Source organism: Dipodomys spectabilis, unplaced genomic scaffold (genome assembly GCF_019054845.1).
Source record: "Dipodomys spectabilis isolate Male_0828 unplaced genomic scaffold, ASM1905484v1 ptg000001l, whole genome shotgun sequence".
In the NCBI taxonomy this organism is placed as follows: Eukaryota; Metazoa; Chordata; class Mammalia; order Rodentia; family Heteromyidae; genus Dipodomys; species Dipodomys spectabilis.
In genome coordinates, this window is record NW_024870678.1 from 899,237 (window position 1) to 924,740 (window position 25,504).

Here is a 25,504-nt window from a genome sequence, read left to right on the forward strand (position 1 = left end):
CTCATATCTCAGCCTCTGAGTAGCTATGATTACAGCCATGATCACAGGTACCTGGAGAACTTGTTTATCTTTAGGACATACTTACATAAAACAAATTAAGCAGGACTTTAAGTTGTACAAATAATCAAAGTAGTAAAAACAAAAACAAATGAATTTTAAAAGGAGCTATGTGACATTGGAAAGTGAAGTTCTGGCAAGTTGACTACCCAGAAGAAAGCAAAAAAGTTAAAGCCACTGGCCAGCACAAAATAAATAAATTAAAAAAAACAATGAAGCAAACAAAACAAACAAAAAAAAACACCCTTTGAGAGAAAATATAGGATCTGGGCCCTAGTGGCTTCATGCCTATAATAATAGTTATTCAGGAGTCTGAGATCTGAGGATATCAGTTAGAAGCCAGCCCAGACAGGAAAGTCCATGAAACTCTTATCTCCAATTAACCACCAAATAAAACGGAAGTGGCCTTGTGGCTCAAAGTGACAGAGTGTAAACCTTGAGCACAAAAGCTCAGGAGGGCTGGGAAGGTGGTTCAGTTGTAGAGTGCTTGCCTTGCATGCATGAGGCTCTGGGTTCCATTCCTCAGCACACATAAGCAGAAAAGGCCGGAAGTGGCACTGTAGCTCAAGTGGTAGGGCACTAGCCTTGAGCTGAAATGCTGAGGAACAGCGTCCAGGCCCTGAGTTCAGGCCCCACGACTGGAAAAAAAGAAGCTCAGGGGCACCCACGTCCTAAATTCAAGCCCCAACATGGGCAACAACAACAAAAAATAGGAAGTGTTGGCTAGGAGGCTAGAATTTTCATTCATTATTCTTAGGCAAGTAAAGTAGTACAAATGCTTGGGAAAATTGACTGGCAATATGATATTTCAAAAGATTATTTAATAAACAATTACACACAATTGCCCAATGACTTTATTCCTAAAAATTGACTCACAGTAATTGAAAATAAATGTCCACTAGAAATTTATACATGGGTGTTCACTGCAGCATACATTCATAATAGCCCAAAATAGAAACAATCCAAATGTCTACCAGCTGGTTAAGAAGATAAACAAAATATTAAATTAGCATACAGTGAGACATTACTAAGCTATAAAAAATGAGGTACTAATATTTTACTATAAGAATGAACCTTGAATATATATGGACATGAAAGAAACAAAGGACTTTGCATTATATCGTAATTACTAACTGCTTAGAAATATGCAGAAAATAACAAATAACAAAAATATGCAGAAACAAAACAAACAGTATCTTTTTTAAAAATTATTAAGTAGTTTTACAAAGAATGCAATTCATTAATCAGGTTATGAATACAATCATTCTTGGTCAATGTCCCTTTTCCATCATTCTCCACATTTGTCTTTCCCAACCCTACTTTCAAGTTACATATTTCAATACTTACGTTATGTACATTGACTATAATGACCACATGTGCTTTATACCTTCTCCCCCCCAAAAACACATTTCCACTTCCTGGTATTCATTTTGATAACCAGAACAGTAGTTACAGCTTTTAGTCTGCCAAATAGTATTCTTTAAATAAATAACCTGTTGGATATCAGAATTATACTTCAATAAAGTTGGTGAGGTTTTTTTTTTCCTTTTTTTGTGCCAGGCCTGGGACTTGAACTCGGGGTGTAGGTGCTCTCCCTGAGCTTCTTTTCTCAATGCTAGCACTCTACCACTGGAGCCAAAAATCTACTTCTGTCTTTTGGGCAGTTTATTAAAGAGTTACGGACTTTCCTGTATTAATATATGAACAGGGGGCTGTATATAGAATTCAAATTAAGTTCATACATCCCAATAGTATTATTTTATTTCAAGAGAATAGCCCAAAACTCCAGTTCAACAGGTTATATTATGTTTCTTTTCCATAATTAAAATTTTTTAAGTAGTTAAGAATTGTTTTTTATTACCACAAAGCAATGATTTTTTTAAAATATGGTTTTAAGAGAATTTAATACATCAAAGACTGATGTAATTTATCCATCTGAGAAATAGAAAAGGATTGAACTAAGAACAATTCTGCAAAGAATACACTAGCTTGGGTGTGGTCCCTGGGCTCCTTTGTGCTCAAGGCTAGCACTCTACCACTAGAGCTATGGCTTCACTTCATCCTTTTTCTATGGTTAATTGGACGTAAGAGTCCCGCCTAGCTGGCTTCAAACCACAATACTCAGATCTCGGCCTCCTGAGTTAGCTACATGGGTGAGCCAACAGCATCCAACATAACACTTGCTTTAAAGCTGTCTCATGACCCACGCCTCATGAATAACTATCAACCAAACTACAAAAATGAGAAGAGTATGGTACTAAAACTTAAAATGAGATGCTTAATTCAAAGAATTTCATTTAAGAATTCAAGAATGACAGTGTCACTGCTCAAATGAATTGCAACTAAGGGAAACTTTCCTCATTGCACAAAACATGAACTACAAAAATATCTATTGTGACCATTGTTTAACCATCCCAAACTAATATTACTGCTTCATTATTTATGCTATGGAACAGAAAGGCTTAGAAGTTAAAAGTATGGATATCTTCTTTAAAAATGACAATGGGGGAAAGCAAATTTGTTAATTCTACTCGATTAAGCATTCTTCAAGCAATGAAAAAGCAGAGGTTACACTTTGATGTGCAAATCCTTTTGAAAGCTACTCTACCCTGTTTTATATGAAGCATCTGTAGCTAAAATGAACACCTAGTGAAGATAGATGCTACATTACATAAGCAGACGTCAGAACTCTCCGAAGCTGATTCTAAGTTACTTTAAACATGAACAGAGTCAGAAATTAGCTATGGCTTACCTTCTTAGAAGCAACAGATAATTATCCTCATCCTGATGAAAAGCTAAATGTAAGCTAAGAGAGGTAGTTTTCCTTTAGCAAAGCTCTGTTTTAAAATGTAAACTTCAAGACTTTAATTAAAATAGGAAATGCTTTCTACAAGTAGTAGAAACACTTTTCAGATTAGTGAGGCAAAGAAGAAAGGATGATATGAGGAAGAAAAGATGGGGCAGCAAAAAATAAGAAAGAGGGCAGGAAAAAAGATAAAAGGAAAACCAAGGTAGACTTACTGAAATAGATTCTTTAAACAAGCACAATGAGCTCTTTCCTACAGTGTATGTAAAGTAACCTGTTTACATTTGTTTTACAAAACTAGACACAATATTAATAAGCATACACTAGAGTAACTAGGTCTTTAGTTTTGAAAATATGCTATTTCTTAATATATATTATTTCCCTACATTTCTAAATTTCTTAGTCTTTTTGTTTTGGTCAATCTTGGGGCTTGCACTCTGGACCTGGGCACGGTCCCTCAGCTCTTCAGCTCAAGGTGAGCACTCTACCATTTGAGCCACAGCGCCACTTCTACATTTCTAAATTTCTAATTTCACAAAGACATGAAGACAAATTCTAATATGGCTAAATGTTCAACAATAAGTAATTTATATTAGCTTGATTTCTAGTTCATTCACATTAATGTGACCAGTAACTATATATAATTTAGCTATGAACTCAATAATCATTTGAAGCTGTAATTGATGTAATTTCACTAATACAATTTCAATTAGTTTGTTATGTATTCATAAGTATGTCCCAACATGCTTGTGCACAGGCAGACGACTTTCACAAAAGATCACATCCACAAGACATGCAATTGACTTAATATGATTTTGAAATGTGAATTCAATCCTACTGAATATATTTATAATTAGATTTCATTACTAGGGATCTCTCTCTCTCAGCCTTTCTAAATTCTCTAAGCAATACTCTCAAATAGTAAGTAGCTCCTTAAACCAGCATTGACCTTCCTTTATATCAGTCTTTAAGGAGGACATTGAAAAATACATCCTATTCAGTATGCAATATACTCTATAAAATGTTCCATTTTGTAAAATCAGACAACATAGCTAATTATCTTTAAGTAGTTGTACAAAGAAGTTCCCATTCAACAAAACAGCATATGAATACAAGGTGTCAGACAACACTGTCACCCATCCCAACATGAGACTTTGTGAAAGGCGTAGGGAGGGGCATCTGGCCCTGCCTGACAAACCCAGCAAGAGCAAAACCAAAATGTTTTCTTTTGTTCCAATGAGAAATCTAACTTTTTCTTCTAAAGAGAAATTAGAGTGCCAATACCTTGTCAGATTGTATTTCTTAACTGAGAGTTAACGATATTAATATATCACAAACTGCAAAGAGGCTACTAGCCAAGTTACCAAGTTATAGATGGTCTGAATCTGATGTCAATACTTTTTGTGTATGTGGTATCAATATAATCTGTGTACACGTCAGCATTCCTGTACATATAAGTGTACTTGTTTCATCTCAGTAATTATTATTTGAAAAATTGCAAGGAACTACAAAGGAAAGTAAATATGAAATCCTATAAAACCTTGAATATTCAAAATCAGAAACAGGACCCAACAACTCTGATATCCACTTAAGACTGAAAAGAAGAAGATAATTAGACTTTCTCTTTTCAATAGATTTTCTTTCTAATATTCACAAATGACTCTCACATTATCTAATATTCTCTTATATACAACCTTCTTGAAAGTATTAGCAGTAGTAATTTTTAAAGTATGACTATACCAAAAGCAACTCTCATATTTACCCAAAAGAAGGAACCACTACTAAGAATCAAAGCCTAGTAATTCTGTTCTTCCCTGACAGGTGTTATGTGTTTTGGCATGCTATATGAAAATCATTTATGAGAAGAACAGGAAAAAATTAGTTGTTTTCACTATTGAAATAAATGATTAAGCAGATTTCTGAAACCTGAAATTGTCAATAGGATGAATGATCATCCTAAGAATTATTCTAGAGGCTGTCATTACATAATATAAAAAGAACTGAAATAAAAATGTTAATAGGATATAAAGAAGTTAATCTGGGCTTTAGAGAGATATTTCTGAATTAGGTTGAGGGAATGAACATTCTTTGGACAAGGACTAAGCATAGGTTGCTATGGCTAACATCATATGAGACTAGTAGTATCAGGAATCTAAGGTACAAGTTATCCTGGCATTTGATAGGAGTGCTAACAATATTCCATAGGAAGTCTCACATTAACTGTGAGTGCTGTGAAATATAAATGATAATAAAAGTGAGAAAATAAACTTTAAAATACTTTCTTCTACATATTAAACTCACATTAAAAAGGGAGGCCATTATGGTTTTACTTTCTGCTCAGGCATTTTCTCTACACAGAGGAAAGATAATAAAAGGCTTGATAGGTATGAAAACTGAAACTCAGTCTCAAATGAAAGTTAAGTAAAGGGGAAAAACTAAAGAAATAAAAATTTTAAAATATAAAAGACAAGCTCTAGAGCCACACTACATAATCTGCTTCAAATACTGACTCTACTCTGCCAGGCACTGGTAGATCTCACTTATAATCCTAACTATTCGTAGAAGCTGAGATCTAAGGATCCCAAATGGCAACTAGCCTGGACAGACAAATACAAGAGACTATTATCTCTAATTAATCAGCAAAAAGCTGGAAACTGAACATATGGCAAAGTGGTAGATCACCAGCCTTTAGCAAAATAGTTAAGCAAGGGACCCTGAGCTCAAGCCCCAGTATTGGCAACCCACAAGAAAGGGGAGCGCACTTAATTACTAGATAGGTGAACCTGAACAAGTTTCCATTTATCAATACTAATCTCAATTATTTCAGTTTTTTAAATAAAACAATAATAGTGCCTAACCGAGAGGCCAATAGTGATGAACAAGTAAAAAAATCCAGGAAAAATAATTAAAACAGTATCTACCACTAAGTACAACAAATATTAATTATTGTTACCATATATATAGTTAGCTTTAATTACTATGCCTGTTTTTAATTTCACAAGTACTGAATGAAACAATGACCTAGCTTATTTTTAAAAAGTAAGGAGAAAATGCTTACTTCATTGACAATTTTAATTGGGACTAATACCATTAACTTGGCTCAATTACATTTTTCTAGCTATAAAGACAGACATAATATTTCCCATCAGGTTATTCTGAAATTACTAGATAAGGCTAATTTTTAAAAAGCTCAAAAAGTAGTCATGTTTATTCTCAATCAATGCTCTAAAAACAAAACTCCACATCATCTGCATCAAATTGTTCCAACTCCTATACATTATAGTTTTAAAATCTGGCCCAAAACAGTTTACATTGCTTCCATTAAAAAAAAAAAAAACCCTCAAAGGCAATAATTAAGCCTAAATAGATCTGAGTACTCAGTAATGGCTTCCAAAACTTGCTGTGTTGGGCTGCCACCTACAGGCTTCAATTTACCTATTGCTTTTTAAAGGTGTGAAAGTTTTAGATGAAACACATCAACACCAAGCAAATTATTTACTAGGACAAAGTCTGAAAACATCTATGGGACACACAAAAAATAAAATACGGTTTGTCCTTATGAGGATTTATACTTTATTCTTAACAGAGAAAATATATCTATTTCAGGAGAACAAACAATGGTGAAATGCTGAAAAATTACTTATGTATTGCACTATACTTCTTGATATATTAAAAATGGAAATGATATATACCTAGCTTTCATTACAAAACAAATGCATATGACTAAAGACTTCATAACCATTTTGTATTGACAGGTAACCTTATTAAATCACCATTTCTTAGATATATGTTCTAAATAAGATTTTGGTTACATTTCTGAAACACTTCCTGTCATTAACCTCATTTCTAGAATACTGGCTCATACTGAAGCACCTGGATTTCAGGAACACAAATCTGAAACTCACACACCATACTAAACTGTTATGTAAATGACAGAAACATGGTCTGTTTCTCTAGAGAGCTGAAAGAATTTAACTTATCACTGTATTTCTCTCATTTGATTACAGTTATTTTGAGCCCATGACAACATACTACAACAGATGAAAGGAACAATTTTCCAACATCTTACAGGGCTGGGCATGTGGCTCAGTAGTAAAGTGCTTGTCCTGCATGCTTGCGGCCCTGGGTTCGATTCCTCAGCACCACATAAGTAGAAAAAGCCCAAGGTGGTGCTGTGGCTCAAGTGGTAGAGCACTAACCTTGAGCTGAAGAGCTGAGGTTCAGGCCCCACAATAGAAAGGAAGGAAAGAAAGTCTATCTTACAGAATACCAGCAATCACACTTTTTTTTGGTCGGTTGTGGGGATTGAACTCTGGACCTGGGTGCAGTTCCTGAGCTCTTCAGCTCAAGGCGAGCATTCTACCACTTGAGCTACAATGCTACTTCCTCCTATCAACTTTTGATAATTATGTTTTTAAAACACTCTAAACTTTCATATTCCAGAACTAGGTCTGGACTTAGTTCTTAAAATTTTCATTTGTATAAAGTACAAATCATATAAAATCTTAGCTCTTAGTTTCCTCATATTTTAAGTCAGATGATTCCTGTTAATAAAAAAGGAGGGAGGGCTGGGAAGGTGGCTCAGTATAGTGCTTGCCTTGCATGCATGAGGCTCTGGGTTCAATTCCTCAGCAACATATAAGCAGAAAAGGCTGGAAGTGGCACTGTGGCTCAAGTGGTAGAGCGCTAGCTTTTGAGCTGAAGAGCTGAGGACAGCGCCCAGGCCCAGAGTTGGGCCCCACGACCAGCTAAAAAACAAAGCAAAACAAAAAAAAAACCAACACAAAAACAAAAACAAAAAAGGAGGGGGAAGTATGCCAACTAATCAAATTGTATAAATAACCACATTTGATTACAGAATATCTCAACCATACACACCAATCAGAAATTAGCAACTAAAATCTGATGTTACTTTAGGATCATACAATTAGGAAAAATGAGTATAGGGGTCATCTTCCTTTGGTCAGGCCATGAATAAAAACTCAAACATGCAAAATAGGAGAAATGAGAAAAACAAGAAAATGATAAATTAGTAAAAGCTACAGCTCTTAGACTTCCATAAAATTTCTTCACAATTCAGACTTCTATTTAAAAATAAGAAACAAAGTGGAAAGAGTGTAGATCCAAAAGAAAAGTTATTATTAGTCAACTGAGAACCAAAGAAGACCTCAGGCTCTCTGCCTCTCTCTGTTGAAGGAGAAACTACCCAATCTCCTGTACAACGGAAACATCAGTCAGCAGGCAATTCTGTTCTAAGAATCTCAATCTGCCAGCCAGGTCTGTTCAAGTAAATTTTAAGAACTCTACTACTTTTCCACTTTCTAACGGTAGACTTTTATTTAAAAAAACAAAACAAAAAACAGTAACACTCTCTTGAGCTGGGCCAGGTGGCACACACCTGAATCCCAGCAATCAGGAGGCTGAAGCAGGAGGACTGAGTTTGAGGCCAGCCTGTGCCACACAACAAGATCCTGTCTCAAAACCAATCAAACAATTCTCAAACACACACCCATATTCTATCTCCTTGCCCCTACAGTATGTCCTGTATTTGTATTATATAAATACTGAACCAGTGTGCCAAGGGGAAGTAAGCCTTCTGAGTCATGTGTTCAATACCCAATCAGCACATGATTATGCTTTATGTGTTTCTGACTAAAAACAGCATAATGCTTAGAACTAATTTGAACAAGAAAAATCACCAACACACAAGCCACAAAAATACATGTTTTAAGAAAGCACTAAACAAAATATGAAAAGGGCATTTATTTTGAGACTAATGGCAAAGTGTTATTTTTTTCCAACTCATATGGTTGCTCATCAGGCAAATCAATTACTTTACTACTCAGTACATCTGTGAAAGACTAAAAAAAAAAAAGCTTCAAGTATTGACTCAGGGATTACAAATAAATTGTAGCAAGTAGGTAAATCAGGCAATACTGAAAGTTACCATAATCAGTAGCAACTCTATATAAGACAAATATTCGATTTGTCATTGTAATGCCCATCTGATTACCTCCAAAATGACAGTTCTGAAAACCCTAGAGTTATTTGCTACTATGAAACCAAGAGTTGTGGACTAGAGAGTCTGAGGTTTTCAAAAAATGAGTAATTTTCTCTGGACTTGATAGCCCATGATTAAACATAGGAAATGGAGGCTGGAGCCTGAGGTCAGCTTGAACATAATGAAACCCTGTTTCAAAATAAAAACAGCAAAAGTACTTTTTCAAAGTACTATATCTTACCTGATATATTCTAAAAGGGATATAACGAAATCCATTTTCTTCTGCAGGATATTCCATGAGTTTCCGGTTGATGGCCCAAAACTGGTCAAATCTGTCTGAAAGATACAAATTACATTATTAAAAATGAGCAATATAATGGAATACCTTGTATGAAGACATGAAGTTTGTTGAAACATCTTCCTCATCATTTATACAATAGCTTTTCTAAGTCATTTTCTTTTCTTAGAAGATATTTTTTCACAGAATCCCAATCCAGGTGTCAGTGGCTCCTGGCTATAATCCTAGCTACTCAGGAGGCTGAAGACTAAGGATCACGGTTCAAAGCCAGACCAGAGAGAAAAAGTCCATGAGACGCTTATCTCCAAAACCACCAGAAAACTGAAAGTGAGGCTGTGGTTCAAAGTGGTAGAACACTAGCCTTGTGAAAAGGCTCAGAAACAGACCTAGGTCCTGAGTTCAAACCCCACCACCAACACAAAAGAGAGTTTGAGAGCATCTCAAAACCAAATACATGACCATTGTATAAGACAAAGAACACTGTGTAGTAACAGAGATCTGGCTCTTATACCAATGTTAGCCAGAACTTGTATAAAAAAGAACCTGCATAAAAAAGGTATTATATATTTGTAGACTAAGAAAGCACTAAATACAAAAGCATTAAAGGTTTTGATGTGGAACTGACACTGCAAACTCTCAATTACAGCTAAACATCAGACTGACTAATCTTTTTTTTAATGTTTTGGATTCACTGAACTCTATACTATAATTCTACACTACTAAAATTTACACTACTATATAAGACTATAAATCTAAACTACTAAATTCCACAATCTAGTGGTTTAAAAAAAAAGAATTCTAGCCGGGTGCCAGTGGCTCACGCCTGTCCTAGCTGCTCAGGAGGCTGAAATCTGAGGATCGCAGTTCAAAGCCAGCCCACGCAGTAAAGACCGTGAGACTCCTATCTCCAATAAACCACTAGAAAACCGGAAGTGGTGCTGTATCTCAAGTGGTAGAGCGCTTGCCTTGAGCTGAAGAGCTGAGGGACAGCATCCAGGCCCAGAGTTCAAGCCCCATGACAGACCAAAAAAAAAAAAAAATAATAATAATAAATAAATTCAGAGTTCAGAGCAGTTTATAATGTGGTCACGTAATTTATGGCATTTCCCATTTGTTTCCCTCACTAGCCATGATGTTTTCAAACTCATTCTTGTTGTAGCATGTATAAGAAACATCATTCCTTTTTATGAAAAAATAAGCATTTCACAATAAGGAGTTACAAGAATGTTTTTATCTAGCAGCTAACAAACATTTGCACATCCACTAGGAATATTAGTGTACACATTTTTGTATGAAGGTCTAGCTTTAATTCACTTGTGCAGTGCTCAGGAGTAGAAATGCTGGGTCATAGGCAACTGTTTAACTGCTATATAGTAATGATTTTTTTTCCCAAAATGACTAAACCAATTTCCATTCCCTGGTGGAAGCGATGAAAGAAAGTTCCAATATGGCTACATCACTGTCATCACTAATTATTTTTTGCCTTTTTGATTATAGTCTTCTTGGTTGACATGAAGAAGTAACTCACTGTAGTTTTTATTTGCATTTTCCTAAGAACTAATAATGCTGAATATCTTCTAAAGTGCTTATTGGCATTTTTGTGTATCAATCAAATCCTTTGTCTTTCAAAATTGGGCGCTGTCCCTCAGCTCTTCTGGCTGGAGTTTTTAAGAGTTTTTTTTTTAATATATATATATTCTGATTTGACAGTGTACTTTCTCCTTTCCTATATAATGTTTTAAAGCAACTTACTGGCTCACGCAGAATCCATGAATATATTATTTTAACAAAGTAACATTTTACACTCAAAATTGTAATCAGAATTAACTCTCTCTAGCAAGTAAGCAGCTCCAAGATTTCAGTTCATCTCAATGTTAGAGCACATACTATACTATTAGACTTGTTTCATTCATATCCAAGGTCTATCTACAGACACTACGTAGACATCAACTAAAAACTGTAATTCGAAATAATCAAAAATTGGGATTCTTGAGCCAGGCATAGTGGCCATGCCTATAAACTCAGCAAATAGAAGGCAGAGGAAAGGAGATATGAAGTTCAAAGACTGTCTTAAAAAGTCTTTAAAAATAAAAGTAGGGCTGAGATTGTAACTTAGTGGTTAGTGTACTTCACTAGCATGCATGAAGCCCTGGGTTAGATTCTTCAGTACTACAGAAAAAGCCAGAAGTGGAGCTGTGGCCCAAGTGGTAGAGTGCTATAGAAGCTCAGGGACAGTACCTAAAGCCATGAATTCAAGCCACAGGACTAGCATGTGCACAGGTATACGCACGCACAAGCACGCATGCACGCGAGCGCGCGCGCACACACACGCGCACACACACATCAAATATTCATTTTTCAGACAACAAGTTCAAGAAGAGTTCTTATGCCTCCTACTGACAGTTTTACTCCATAAAGCTATTATTTAATAAGTTTTTTATTGTGAAAATACCGGACAGAAGGTTACAATTACATGAGCAAGTTAATGAGTACATTTCTTATCAAGGATTGTTGCCTCCTCCTCTGTTTTTCCCCTACCATCCCTGCCCTCCCATCTCCATAACTACACTCCCCTAAGCCCCCCAAAAAGTTATAAATTTAATTTTTCAACATAGCATCTTGTAATCTCATTGTTGCAATGGGTTCACCTGTATCCCTATTTAAACAATTTGGTTTTTTCCTTTGCCCTCCCCAAATTTTACTAACATCAAATACAGTGAAAACAGGGGTTATACCATAGAGGAGGGACATACAAAGCAACAAAAAAATCATCTTATAAATACATTAGAAACAATAGCAAGAAAGAAAACACCACTTGTGTCCTAGGCCCAAAGAAATATGGGTTCCATCATTTCTCTTATATGTCTCTTATATGTCTGAGACAAGCAGAAAAGGTCAGATAAGATGATGTTAGGCGAAATGAACCTCAAGATAAGGACACAGTGGTTTTTTCTTTCTTGCTATTGTTTCTAATGTATTCATAAAGTGATATTTTTTGTTGCTTTGTATGTCCCTCCCCCACAGTAAAGCTATTATTATATAAGGAGTCTCCTATAATACAACTAGACTAGTTGGCACTGTAAAAAAAAATCATAGTAATGGTAGCTTTAAGATAATCATACAGTGGGTGCTGATGGCTCACGCATGTAATCCTAGCTACTCAGGAGAATGAGATCTAAGGATTGTGTCTAACTTTTGACTAAATCTATGTAGTTTTGAAATTCTTACGTTTTCTGTAATACATACTCAGCAATACACAGGTAATCATTAAACTCCACATCTCTGCTTCCTAATTGCTGCCATTTTTTGCTTAGCTTCTCAGAAACATTCAATAACTAGCTTTTCATTCTAATTTTGTCTTTAATCTTAGCATTTTATTTATATCATTTTTTGTTATAGTTCTGGCCAAATTATATATTATACTTCTCCATATATAATACATTCGCTGGTCCTTCCTCCTCCTATTACATCAGAAAAGTAGCAAGAATCAAGCACTACAAAAACAATACAAGGAGCCAGGCGGCTCACGCCTGTAATCCTAGCTACTCAGGAGGCTGAGATCAGTGGATCCCAGTTCAAAGCCAGCCTAGGCAGGACCATAAGACTCTTATCTCCAATAAACCACTCAGAAAAACCACAAGTGGTACTGTGGCTCAAGTGGTAGAGTAGCCTTGAGCTGAAGAGCTGAGGGACAACTTTCAAGTCCAGAGTTCAAGTACCATGATCAACAAAATAAATAAAGAAAAAGATACACAAACAGGCAGTAGCTACACAGTTTGTGTTATTTCTGGCAAGTTACTAACTACATTCTACCTAAATCCTCCTCAAAAAGAAGGGGGAGGGAAAGAAAATAATGGTAATTATTCATCATGAAATAAATTTGAAAAAAATAAACTAATCATCAGGTGAACATTGGTGGATCATATCTGAAATCCTAGCTACTCAGGAGGATGAGATCTAAGGATAGCAGTTTGAAGGCAGCCCTAGCAGAAAAGTCCATGAATCTCTTATCTCCAGTTAATCAGCAAAAAGCCTGAAGTGGAGATGTGGTTATTGTGCCAGCTTGAGCAAAAAAGCTAAGCAAGAGTGGAAGGTCCTGAATTCAATTTGTTTTTCTCCCTTGCCCTCCCCAAATTTTACCAACATCAAATACAGTGAAAACAGGGGTTATACCATAGAGGAGGGACATACAAAGCAACAACAACAACAAAAAATCACATGGTACCTTTTTTAAGTGTGTGTCATCACTGTTTACCTGTGCTTGAACTTAAGTCCTATGAGAGATTTTATGTCCTGTGGACTAATAAAGGTAGTCCATAGAACAGTAAATGAGAGGTCCAGCCCTCTATCTCAGAATACCTATGCTTCTATAAACCAATAATGAAATAAAAGAGGTGCAATGACAATATACTTGTCTAGCATACAAGCCTGCAAAGGGCTGGGGCACCTACATTTATCTTTTTATATTACCTATCAAACCTATCTGTTTTCTAAATATTTTGAATTGTTACACATAATCACTATTTCCCCTTAGAAACCAGCTTAAAGTGGCAATACTGGCACCTCATGTAATCATAGAACTCTGAAGGTAGAGGCAGAAGGGTAAAGAGTACAAGGTCACGATCAGAGATCCTATCTCAAAAATAAAATGACATGGCATTAAGATTAAAAATTTAATTCTAGGAAGTGGTGCTGTGGCTCAAGCGCTAGAGTGTTTGCCTTGAGCTGAAGAGTACAGGGACAGTGCCCAAGCCCAAAGTTCAAGCCCCACCACCGACCCCCCCAAAAAAAACTTGGACTTGCATTGAGCTGGGAAGGTGGCTCAGTGGCAGAGCACTTGCCTTGCATGCATGAGGCCCTAGGTTCGATTCCTCAGTACCACATAAGCAGAACAACAACAAAAAAAGCTGGAAGTGGCGTTGTGGCTCAATTGGTAGAGTGCTAGCCTTGAGCTGAAGAGCAGAGGTGAGGGACAGCGCCCAGACCCAGAGTTCAGACCCCACGACCAGACCCCAAAAAAAATTTTTTTTAATTTAATTTTAATTAAACTAATATCCACTAAAAATAATATAAGCTTTTAACATGTTTAACAGTCAAGCTGTGTCTTTATTCACAAGCACATGGAACTTAAGATTTTTTTGTATTTTGTTAAAAAATATGTACTCATGAATATAGGGATAAGTCATTAAGTTAAAATAAGTCAGGTTAAAAATTTTCTTTTAAGGGGCTGGGAAGGTGGCTCAGTGGTAGAGCGCTTGCCTTGCATGCCTGAAGCCCTGGGTTCGATTCCTCAGCACCCACATAAGCAAAAAGAAAAAAGACAGATGTGGTGCTGTGGCTCAAGTGGTAGAGTGCTAGCCTTGAGCTGAAGAGCTGAGGGACAGCACCCAGGCCCAGAGTTCAGGCCCCACGACTGGACCAAAAAAAAAAAAAATTTTTTTTTTAAATTTTCTTTTAAGGATTTCCTCAATTTTCTAACTCATTTTAAAAAATGACATTAAGTAGAAAATAGCCTGCATAATTAGTGACAACTACCTCAGAAATAAAAATGCTACTTTCTTTCTTGTGGCTATTTTACAGAGAGGTTGTATATTTTTATATCTGAAATGAAAGCCCACAACAAATCCTGAAAGGCACAGTCTATCTTAAATGAGTTTTCCTGGTTTCAAAAGCTTTTCTTATTTCACCCCCAGAGAGCTTCTGAAATTAAAATTAGCATATGAAAGTATTCAAAACTTGTTGAAGTTTCTGTTTACTTGTTATAGTATACAGGTGCAATACTGAGTAAAATCAAATTACCATCTGTTTTGTCTTGATTATTGCAAATTATTAATTCTACTACAAAAAGGTGAAGTATCTTTGACTTTACAACTAAGAAATTCTTATTCATAAATTCAAATAATTCCACAACTATTATAGCATTTTTTAACTATTTTAAGTTATTCTTAATGTTTTCTGGTGACATGAGAACTACAATAAAGGAACTGATATCTATTATTTTTAACTAAGACCAACACTATCTATTGAAGATAATTAATATGAAAATAAAGTACTACATAAATGTGAAACTAAGCCATGCACTGGTGGCTTAGGTACTCATTAGGCTGAGATCTGAGGATCAAGGTTCGTAGCCAGCCAGGACAGGATAGTCCTTGAAACTTTTATCTCCAGTTAAATATCAGAAAGCCAGAAGTGGAGCTATGGCTCAAGTTGTAGAGCACTGACCAAGTTCAAGCCCCAGGAGTGGCACAAAAAAAGAAAAGGGGGGGAGAGAGAAGAAGAGAAAGGAAGAGAGAAAGGGTGGAAAGGAAGAGAGGAAAGGGTCAGGGGGAAAAAGGGAGAGGGAAGAGAAGGAATGGGAAGGAGAAGAGGAAGGAAAGGAATGTTTTATTTTTTAATTTTTATTTTTTGGGTCCGGTCGTAGGGCCTGAACTGTGGGCCTGGGCGCTGTCCCTCAGCTCTTCAGCTCAAGGCTAGCACTCTACCACTTGAGTCACAACGCCACTTCCGGTTTTTCTTTTTGCTTATGTGGTGCTGAGGAATCGAACCCAGGGCCTCATGCATGCAAGGCAAGCGCTCTACCACTGAGCCACCTTCCCAGACCAGAAATGTTTTGGTGATACCAGCCTAAGGGCCTGGGCACTGTCTCTTCTTATGGTTAAGGCTCATACTCTACCACTGAAGTCACAGCTCTACTTCCAGCTTTTTGCTGGTTAATCAGAAATAATAGCCTCATATACTTTCCTACCATGGCTGGCTTCCTCAGATCTCAGCTTCCTAAACAGCTATTATAGGTGTGAGCCACTAACACCCGGCCATTTTTTTCCTTTTTTTTTTGCCAGTCCTGGGGCTTGAACTCAGGGCCTGGGCACTGTCCCTGAGCTGCTTTTGCTCAAGGCTAACACTTGAGCTACAGCACCACTTCCAGCTTTTTCTGTGTATGTGTTACTGAGGAATTGAACCCAGGGCTTCATGCATGTGAGGGAAGCACTGTACCAATGAGCCACATTCCCAGGCCCCAATTATTTATTTTATAAAATGACAACTGAAACAAGCAACACAATTACATATTTTGCTGTCTGCAGATGACATGAATAAAAATAGTCTACATAATGGACCAACAGAGACTAAGATGTGATATGATGCAACAATGACCACTAACACATGTTGTATGTAAAGTTCCTGGACCAAAGAGCAATAAAGTTGTATTAAATGTAAATATTTATACTAAATATAGCAATGGAAATTTGAACCATACAGCTGGGGAAGCTAAACACAAAGTTTATGCTATTTTAAGCACTAGGTTAAAAAATTAGAAAATAGGGGCTGGGAAGGTGCCTCAGGGGTAGAGCGCTTGCCTGACATGTATGAGGCCCTGGGTTCCATTCCTCTACACCATGTAAGCAAAAAGAAAAAAGCCGGAAGTGGTGCTGTGGCTCAAGTGGTAGAGTGCTAGCCTTGAGCTAAGGGAGAGCGCCCAGGTCCAGAGTTCAGGCCCCATGACTGGACACCCTCCCCCCCCCCCCAAAAAATTAGAAAATGCACTGAAGGACGCGCGTGTGTGTGTATGTGTGTGTGTGTGTGTAAAAAGTACCTACTGTGCTAATTTAGTCATTGAGGATAGATTTAACTTGTGCCATTTTTCTATTTTTTGTTGGTGGTGGTGGTGATGGGGCTTGAATTCTGGGGCTGGGCCCTGTCCCCGTGCTCTTCAGCTCAAGGAAAGCCCTTTATCATTTCAGTCAAAGCGCCACTTCCAGTTTTCTGGTGGTTTATTGGAGATAAGTGTCTCATGGACTTTCCTGGACTGGTTTTAAATCATGTTCCTACTTGTATTGTCAAAACTCATAGAACTCACACACTGTGTAGACCATGCTAATGATAATTTGCCTTGTGAAGGTTAAAATGTGTTTGTGACTTTAAGTATCACTATTCCACAATACTGTGAAATCTGTGAAATTTATGTAATCACCTAATCTCAATTAAAGAAAAAAAGTGAGAGAAGGGATGGATTAGGAGAGATGGGTGACAACGTTGTCAGATACTTTGTATTTATATACTGTTTTGTAATATGGGAACTTCTTTGTACAACTACTTAAAAATATTTTAAAAAGAAATAAAAAAAGAAATACAGGAGGAAAAAAAAACCCATGATCCTCAGATCTCAGTCTCCTGAGTAGCTAGGATTACAGGCATGAGACATTGGTGCCCAGCTTGCTATCGATTTTTAAATGTGTAAATTACTTAGTTTTATCATATTTTATAAAATAGCATTCTTAAATTATACAGTATATTAATTACCATTTTGTAGTCCCATCCAAAGCTGCTTGTGATCTTTTTTCTGCATTTCATTAATTACTTGACTTTTATGCTTTAAAGCATCAGCTTCTTTCATACAAGACATAAAATGAGCTTCAATTGCATCTTTAGATGGACAGTGCAGAAGATCCTTTTCTGGAAAACTCTATTAAAGGAAAAACGTATGTTAAAACAAGTATGCACATTATGAAATTAGCTGCTCGAATATTTGTAGCAAACCATCTTTTACCATAAACTTTATTTTAATTAACTTAAAAATCATGCCGGGCACCAGTGGTTCACACCTGTAATTCTAGCTACTCAGAAGGCTTAGATCTGAGGATCGTGGTTTGAAGCCATCCTGGGCAGAAAAGTCCCTGTGACGCTCCCATCTCCAATAAACTACTCAAAAAAGCCAGAAGGGATGCTGTGGCTCAAGTGGTAGAGCACTAGCCTTGAGCACAGAGAGGCTCAGGGACAGTCCCCAGGTACTGAGTTCAAACCCCAGGCCCAGCAAAAGAAAGAAAAGAAATTAGTACCTATTTGGCACAATTTGTACTTTTCCAAAATGATACTTATCTATGCTTGTAAAAACACAGATAATGAAGGGAAATTGTTTTCAAAATAGTTTTTCAATTGACCATGCCAAGGGGATTGTTTGTTTTCACAGAGACAGGATACTGGTTTAGTTTTCATCTTGATAAAGGATCTCACTATATAGCCCAGTCTGGATTTGGAACTCACTGGGCTGGCCTTGTAGTCATAAATCCCCCTTCTTAGCCTATAAAATAATAAGAGCTACAGGCATGCACCACCATAACCTGCCATTCCCAAGTGTTTAAAGGGACATGGAATGGAACTCTCTCTCACTCACTAGTGGTGGGAATGTAAAAAGATACAAATTCTTTGGAAACACAACCTACAATATGCCACAGTATCCTAAGCTAGGTTTTTAATCTTTAAAATAAATAAATAAATAAAGTGGCAAAGAATGGGGCTTAGTAGTAAAGTGCTTGCCTAGCATGCATGAAGCCCTAGGTTCAAATTCCTCAGTATCACATAAACAGAAAAGACTGGAAGTGGCGCCATGGCTCAAGTGGTAGAGTACTAGCCTTGAGCCAAAAGAATCTTAGAGACAGTGTGCAGGCCCTGAATTCAAGCCCCAGGATTGGCAAATATAAAAATAAATAAATAAAAATAAATGAAATCCTATGCCTAAAGGCTTACACAATACTGTTCCCAAATGTTTTAAAGGCTTACACAATACTGTTCCCAATTGTTTTTACTTGTAACAATAAGACAGGGAATAGGGGCTGGGAAGGTGGCTCAGTGGTAGAGCACTTGCCTTGCATGCTCAAGGCCCTGGGTTTAATTCCTCAGCACCACATAAGCAAAAAGAAAAAAGCCGGAAGTGGCGCTGTGGCTCAAGTGGTAGAGTGCTAGCCTTGAGCTGAAGAGCTGAGGGATAGCACCCAGGTCCAGAGTTCAGGCCCCACGACTGGACCCCCCAAAAAAGACAGGAAATAAAAGTGGACAGAGCACAAAATTTAATTTTTATTAATGTATATTCTTTGATTATGAACAGTTTATTATTCAATGATACTCTAAAACAGTTTTTCAGCTGGACTGAAGGATAGTTCAAACTTCAGTACCACAAAAATTCAAAACTAACTTAATAGAAAACAGCTAAGTTTGTTTATGACTTCACTCACAATAGTACATGTATATTAGCCTATATTCAATGCATTAGTTTTTTAATTATTTCTATTTAAGTTAATTGATCTTCCATTTCAAATCTGCATATCAACCTTTAAAGGTACATATTCACTGTATTATTATTTGGAATACAACATTAATAATTTCCAGAAAATGTTAACTTTGGTATAATTTATAATGTGGTTTTCAATTATAAAACAGTTAATTTTGTCAATAAAAAGTCTTAAGTTGAGAATATACTTCAGTGGTAGACCACTTGCCTATCATGCATGAAGCCCTATATTCAACCCCTGGTCTGCAAAGAATAAAAAATAATAATGTCACCGGGCATCAGTGGCTCATGCCTATAATCCTAGCTACTCAGAAGGCTGAGATCTGAGGACTGCCGTTCAAAGCCAGCCTGGGCAGGAAAGCCCAGGAAATCCTTATGTCCAATTAACTACCAGAAAACTAGAAGTAGCACTACGGCTCAAAGTGATAGAGCATAGCCTTGAGCTAAAGAGTTGAGACAGGGCCCAGATCCAAAGTTCAAGCCCTAGGAATAGATGATAGAGATAGATAGATAGATAGATAGATAGATAGATAGATAGATAGATATAGATAGATAGATGGATCACCTGCTCCATTGTTTAGTAAGCAAGGCCCTAGTATTATGCTGAAGAAAAGGGGGAAGGGAGGGAGAAGTAGATGAAAATTAATGTCTAAAATAGCCTTTCATATAGTATACAATTCTCCATGTTGATTATACAGTTTTGTTATAAATGATTAGCTGCACATAGGAATTTTTTGTATCTCAAAGTAAATTACGTTTTTTGGATAATTTGAATTATTTACCTTTTTAAGTATTGTTTTAATTCCTTAAAACTTTGCATGACAAAAGGAGTTGATTTCTCAAAACAGTGGCTGCAAAAGACTGAAGAGAAACTTTTCTTTAGCCTCATAGTAATGTGTTCAGCCTAAGCTACTTAGGCAAGTAGCCCATGTAACCACCAATTGCTTTGCTGTTTTCCCATCTTTTCACTGTAGATTCTTAAGCTTAACAAATCTGATTCCTACAATGAACATCTGACAATTATAAATGAGCAGCTTTATAGCAAGGTGAGTCTTGAGAGAGTACAGATAGATAATAGGATGACCCTCAGTTCAAACCCCAGTACTGCTGTGGTGGTGGTATGTGCAGATAGCTGTGTACCGTTAAGCTTCAACAGAATGCCTATACCTAGTGACATGAACTCAGGAGAAGGTGAGAGGGCAAAAAAAGAAGAAAAAAAAGAAGAGATATGCCTTGTGCAGCCAAAACAAAGCAGTTGAATTAATTTTGGCAAAGAAAGTGACAGATATCTCAGCTAAAACCCCTCTTTCCGTGAGTAAGTGGAGGTAGGAGTACAAAGTCCTTTTTTTAAGCTTCAAAATGAAATTACAAACAAATCCTTGATTCATCACACTTTAATCCTCCTTTCTACTGTGCATTAGCCATTGTTTATAAATGCCTTTCTTTTCAACCCAAACAAATTCTCTTGAGTTTGACACTCAGTTTACTATCTTCCATTAATCTAAATCAGATGCATTACAAACTAATCCTAATTTCACTTTTACAAAAGTAATTGGAAAGAATCCATTAAGTTCAATATTATTATTAAAAGTGTCATTTAACATTAGAGATAATTGGCCACCATTAAACATTTTATGTTTACAAGGAAGCAAAAACAAGAAAGTGGGAACATTCATCCTCTACTGTATCCACCATATTGCAAACTCAAAGAACTCGTGGCAACAGAAAAAAAAATGTATTTTTCAACTCATGTATACAAAATCTAGCAACAGAGCCAGGTGCCAATGGTTCATGTCTGTAATCGTAGACACTCAAGAGGCTAAGTTCTGATGAACACAATTCAAAGTCATACTGAACAGAAAAGTCTATGAGATTCTTCTACCTCCAGCAAAAAGCCGGAAGTGGAGGTATGGGTATGGTTTGAGTGGGAAAGAGACAGCCTTAAACAAAAAACCTAGTTCAAGCTCCATAACTGGCATAAAAAAAAGGAAGGAAGGAAGGAAGGAAAGAAGGAAGGAAGGAAAAGATAAAAGCCTGGTACCTACGGTTCCTGCCAGTAATCCTAGCTACTCAGGAGGCTGAGATCTGAGGATCCGGGTTCAAAGCCAGCCTTCAAACCCTTCAAAGCCAGGGTTCAAAGTCCATGAGACACTTATCTACAATTAACTCTCAAAAAGTTTATCTGTAAACTGAAGTGGTAGATCTAGTGCTAGACTTGAGCAAAAAATCCTCAGGGACATCACCCAGGCCCAACACTCAAGCCCCAGGAACACAGACATGAACAAACACACACTCACACACACTAACATCTGATCAAACATTCGGTAGTTGGAAATTCACAGCAATGTTGTTTTATTAGTCACCTCCAATAGTAGATTTAGCATTCCAGGAAGGGAATCTTCTCTCCAAGGACTAGTTGCATATTTATGAAAGCATTCAAGGGACATACAGACTATCAACAAACAAAAAGAAACATATGTGATCTAGCCCTGTCATATACCAAGTAATTTTCAGACAGAGGGCCACCCCTGATTACACAGAAAAAATAAAGCCATAATCTAAAGTCTTCATTTGAAAACAATTCTAAAAACATTTCCCAATATTATATAAGTATGTATACACATATGGGAAGGACTGGATTTTTTAAGTATTTCTTCCAAAGTATAATATTCTCAATAAGAAAGACTATATTATGAAGCTAGGGATATAGCTCAAGTGGTTGCCTAACATGTGCCAAAGCCTAGGGTTCAATCCCTAATAACCAATAAATTAGATAGAAAAGACACATATACATAGAGGAATATAATAGAAATTAATTAAACCAATGCTAAAATCAGTGAACCAAAAATTAACATTTCTTGGTTTCCTTCCATTTCCTAATTCTACCAAGTTACAAAATGTAAAGTTACCTAAATCAGTTGTCTTTTTATTTACTATTATAATCTATAGGATATGTCGCATCCTGTTTTCTAAATCCCAAATGCTATATCTTTGAAACCCAGATCAATTTCCCATCCTGTCCAGGATTGTATCATTAGCTAGTTCTCTTGTTTCCCATCAGTTTCAAACTTAAAATTGATATCCAAAACTAAAACCAAACCCCTTCCATCTTCTTCACCTAAAACCTCATATTGACATTCAACATTTAAGCTCACCAAGGCCTTTGACCCTAGTCAATCCTCTGCAACTCTTCTATCTCCATTTCAATTGTTTTTTTCCAAGGTTAACAGTGTATGTCTAAAGCACATGCCAAATATCTAACAACTGAGTATATTCCATAGAGCAGTCATCCACAAGTTCTTGTGTTACCAAACCTTCCTATGTTCCTTTCTCTTGCAGCCACTTTCACCTCTTCCAAAGCCATTCTTTAAATATTGCTATTTTTAAAGTTTGTAGTCTAGAACTTCTTCACTTTTTCATCCCATATTCTCATATAAAGTTACCCATATGAAGTTACCTACAACATAGATTAATGATTATCTCTTGACAAGATATTTGCCATAACTCTCAGCCCTGAACAAATCTGTAATGTCTCTTAGGCATGAAAAGCTCAATAAATTCAAAAACTGAACCAATGATCCATACCCTTCTCCTTCCCTTAAACAGATCTGGAATTCATTTCTAGTGGCCCTCTCCTTGTACAAACCTTCTCCTATACATCTACTAATGGTTTCTGAAAATCTTTGTAACTGGCACCAATGCCCATAGTCTCCTCCTTAATTAGTATTTTGCATTTGGGAGCTCTGCCTACCACACTTTCTCCTTGACTATCACCAAAACACACACACAGCTGGTACCAAAGTTCTCAGTTTCAGTATAACTTCTACAAACAGTTCCTTTGGGAAGCTTTCCATTCGTCCATCAAGTCAGAGTTAAGTTCACAATGGCCCCAGACTTGAAATTATAAAAACGTCTGTCAGTATTACAAATCTTGTTGGCTTATCTATCCATAGGGATCAATACTCAGAAAGTTTACAAGCAAGGCAGAGACCCTAACTTGGTCTTGCCCAGCTTAATAAATTTATCTCATTCACATAAAATAAAGCAGGAATTTCAAGAAAACAGTTGACTTTTGATAGAGTAACTGTCAGCCCAATCAAGTTATGGAACAATACAACCACCACCACCAATTCTTCCTCCTCCTATCACCAAGTTATTCACTTTGTGCCCTTTGCAATCAGCTCCCTAGTTCCTACCCCAACCAATTACTGATTATTTGTAGCATCAGATATTAGTTGTCTGTGCTAAATCTCATATAAATAGAAACATGGATTCTTGTATAATCTATCATCTTACACTTAGCATAATGTCTGAGATTCATGTTATTTGCACGTATCAGTAATTAGTTCCCTTCTATTGACAAGTTGTATGATGCTGAATGAAAATATCACTGTTTATCCAAAAATTTGTTAATACATATTGGGATTGTTTCCAGGTTTTAACTATTACTAATAAAGCTGCAGTGAACAACGGTGTTTAAGTTTCTTTAGACATATTTTCATCTTTCTGGATTATAACAAATGGAAAACAAAATGTTGGGCTAGAGCCAGTGGCTCACACCTAATATCCTAACTATTTCAGGAAGCTCAAGATCAAGGTTTGCCACCAGCCCAGGGAAGACAAAAGCCACATGTAGAACTGTGGTTCAAATGGTAGAATGCCAGCCTTGAACATAAAAGCTAAGGACAAAGCCCAGGACCTGAGTTCAGCCCCAGTGCTGCCTTCTCTCCAAAAAGTAATGTTGGACCATACTTGGAATGAATGTTTAACGATTCAAAAAGTTCAAAATTATCTTTCAAAGAGATGGTATAATTGTAAACTCACATCAGCAATATTAACAGCTGTGGTTCCCTGTCCTCAAACAGTTCTGTCAGTCTTTTTAGTCATGCCGGTGAATATAAAATATTATCTCACTATAGTTTAATTTACATTTCCTTGATAACTTGAAATGTTAAGTAACTTGAAATGTTATATCTTTTCATATGGTTATTGGTAATTTATACAGGGTCTTCTGCAAATTTTCTATTCATGTACTTTTTTTCTTCTTCCTTTATTTTCTTTTTTGTGCCAAAACCTGGGCTTGAACCCAAGGCCTAGGTACTGTTGTTGAGTGTTTTTACTCAAGGCTGGCATTTGAGCCACAGCTTTACTTCCTGCTTATTGATAATTAACTAGAGATAAGAGTCTCACAGTTCCCTGCTTGAGCTAGCTTCGAACTGCAACTCTCAGGATTATCACAAGAACCTGACAACAATGAATCTTTTATAGTTACTACTTACTATTTTCTATATTTTATAGCACTCTATCATTGTCTTTTGACTTTTGCCACCAACTTACAGTGTTCCCTGAATCCCTGTTAAGTCATTTTTCTTTAGCAACTTTAAATTTTTTCTCCTTGTAATTTATCACCACTTTAATTACATATCTAGATGTGGTTTTCTAAATTCTCAAACAAAATGATTGAATATTTAATTATTTAGTAATTAAATTTATCCTGCTTAAGATACGAGAAGTCTCCTTTTTCTGAACACTGCATTAAAGAATTATTCCAGTCTCACTATAGGCTCATGCCTATAATCCTAACTACTCAGTAAGCTAAGATATGAGAACATGGTTCAAAGCTAGCCTGAGAAGGAAAGTCCATAAGACTCATCTCCAATTAGTTGCCAAAAAAGCCTGAAGCAGATCTGTGGTTCAAGTAGTAGAGTGCTAGCTGTGATTGAGCAAGCAAGTTCAGGGATAGAGTCCAGGCCCTGAGTTCAAGCAAAAGTGTATATTTATTATGTGTATATACAGGAATATATTTACATGTACACACACACACACACACACACACACGCTGCCAAACTAGTAATCATCGTTTAAAAAAAAACTCAGAAATTTACATTAAGCCATGTGCTAAATGATCACCCCTATGATCCTGGCTTCCTGGGAAGCTGAGAATTGTGGTTCAAAACAGCCTAGCAGAAAAATCTGAGACTCATTCTATCTACAATTAACCAGCAAAAAGCCAAAAGTGTCTCAGAGTGCTGGCTCTGAGCAAAAAAGCCAAGGGAGAAAGAGAGGCTGAGTTCAAGACCCAGCACCAACACTGTAAAATAATAAATAAATTCAGTGGTAAAATGTATGCCTATGAGCTCAAGACCCTGAGATAAGTACTCCCATTTTTTTTCAAAAATACTTTTATATAAGAAAAGGTACAATTTCAGTGATTTTCATTGTAGTTGCAAGGTACAACCATTATCACTTATCTAATTTGATAACATTTTCACTATC

The 25,504-nt window shown here is 36.5% G+C and overlaps 1 protein-coding gene across 2 annotated transcripts in view; it reads right to left on the bottom strand.

Moving 5' to 3' along the window:
* Window positions 1–25,504, bottom strand: part of Atg5 (autophagy related 5) — a 79,340-nt gene that overhangs the window by 26,474 nt on the left and 27,362 nt on the right. For both annotated transcript variants that reach the window (XM_042665601.1, XM_042665641.1), the window contains 2 exons: window positions 17,464–17,626; window positions 9,106–9,200 (listed from right to left, as the gene is read on the bottom strand). In XM_042665601.1, the coding sequence (XP_042521535.1) occupies window positions 9,106–9,200; window positions 17,464–17,626 (258 nt within the window). The remainder of the gene's footprint in view (window positions 1–9,105; window positions 9,201–17,463; window positions 17,627–25,504) is intronic.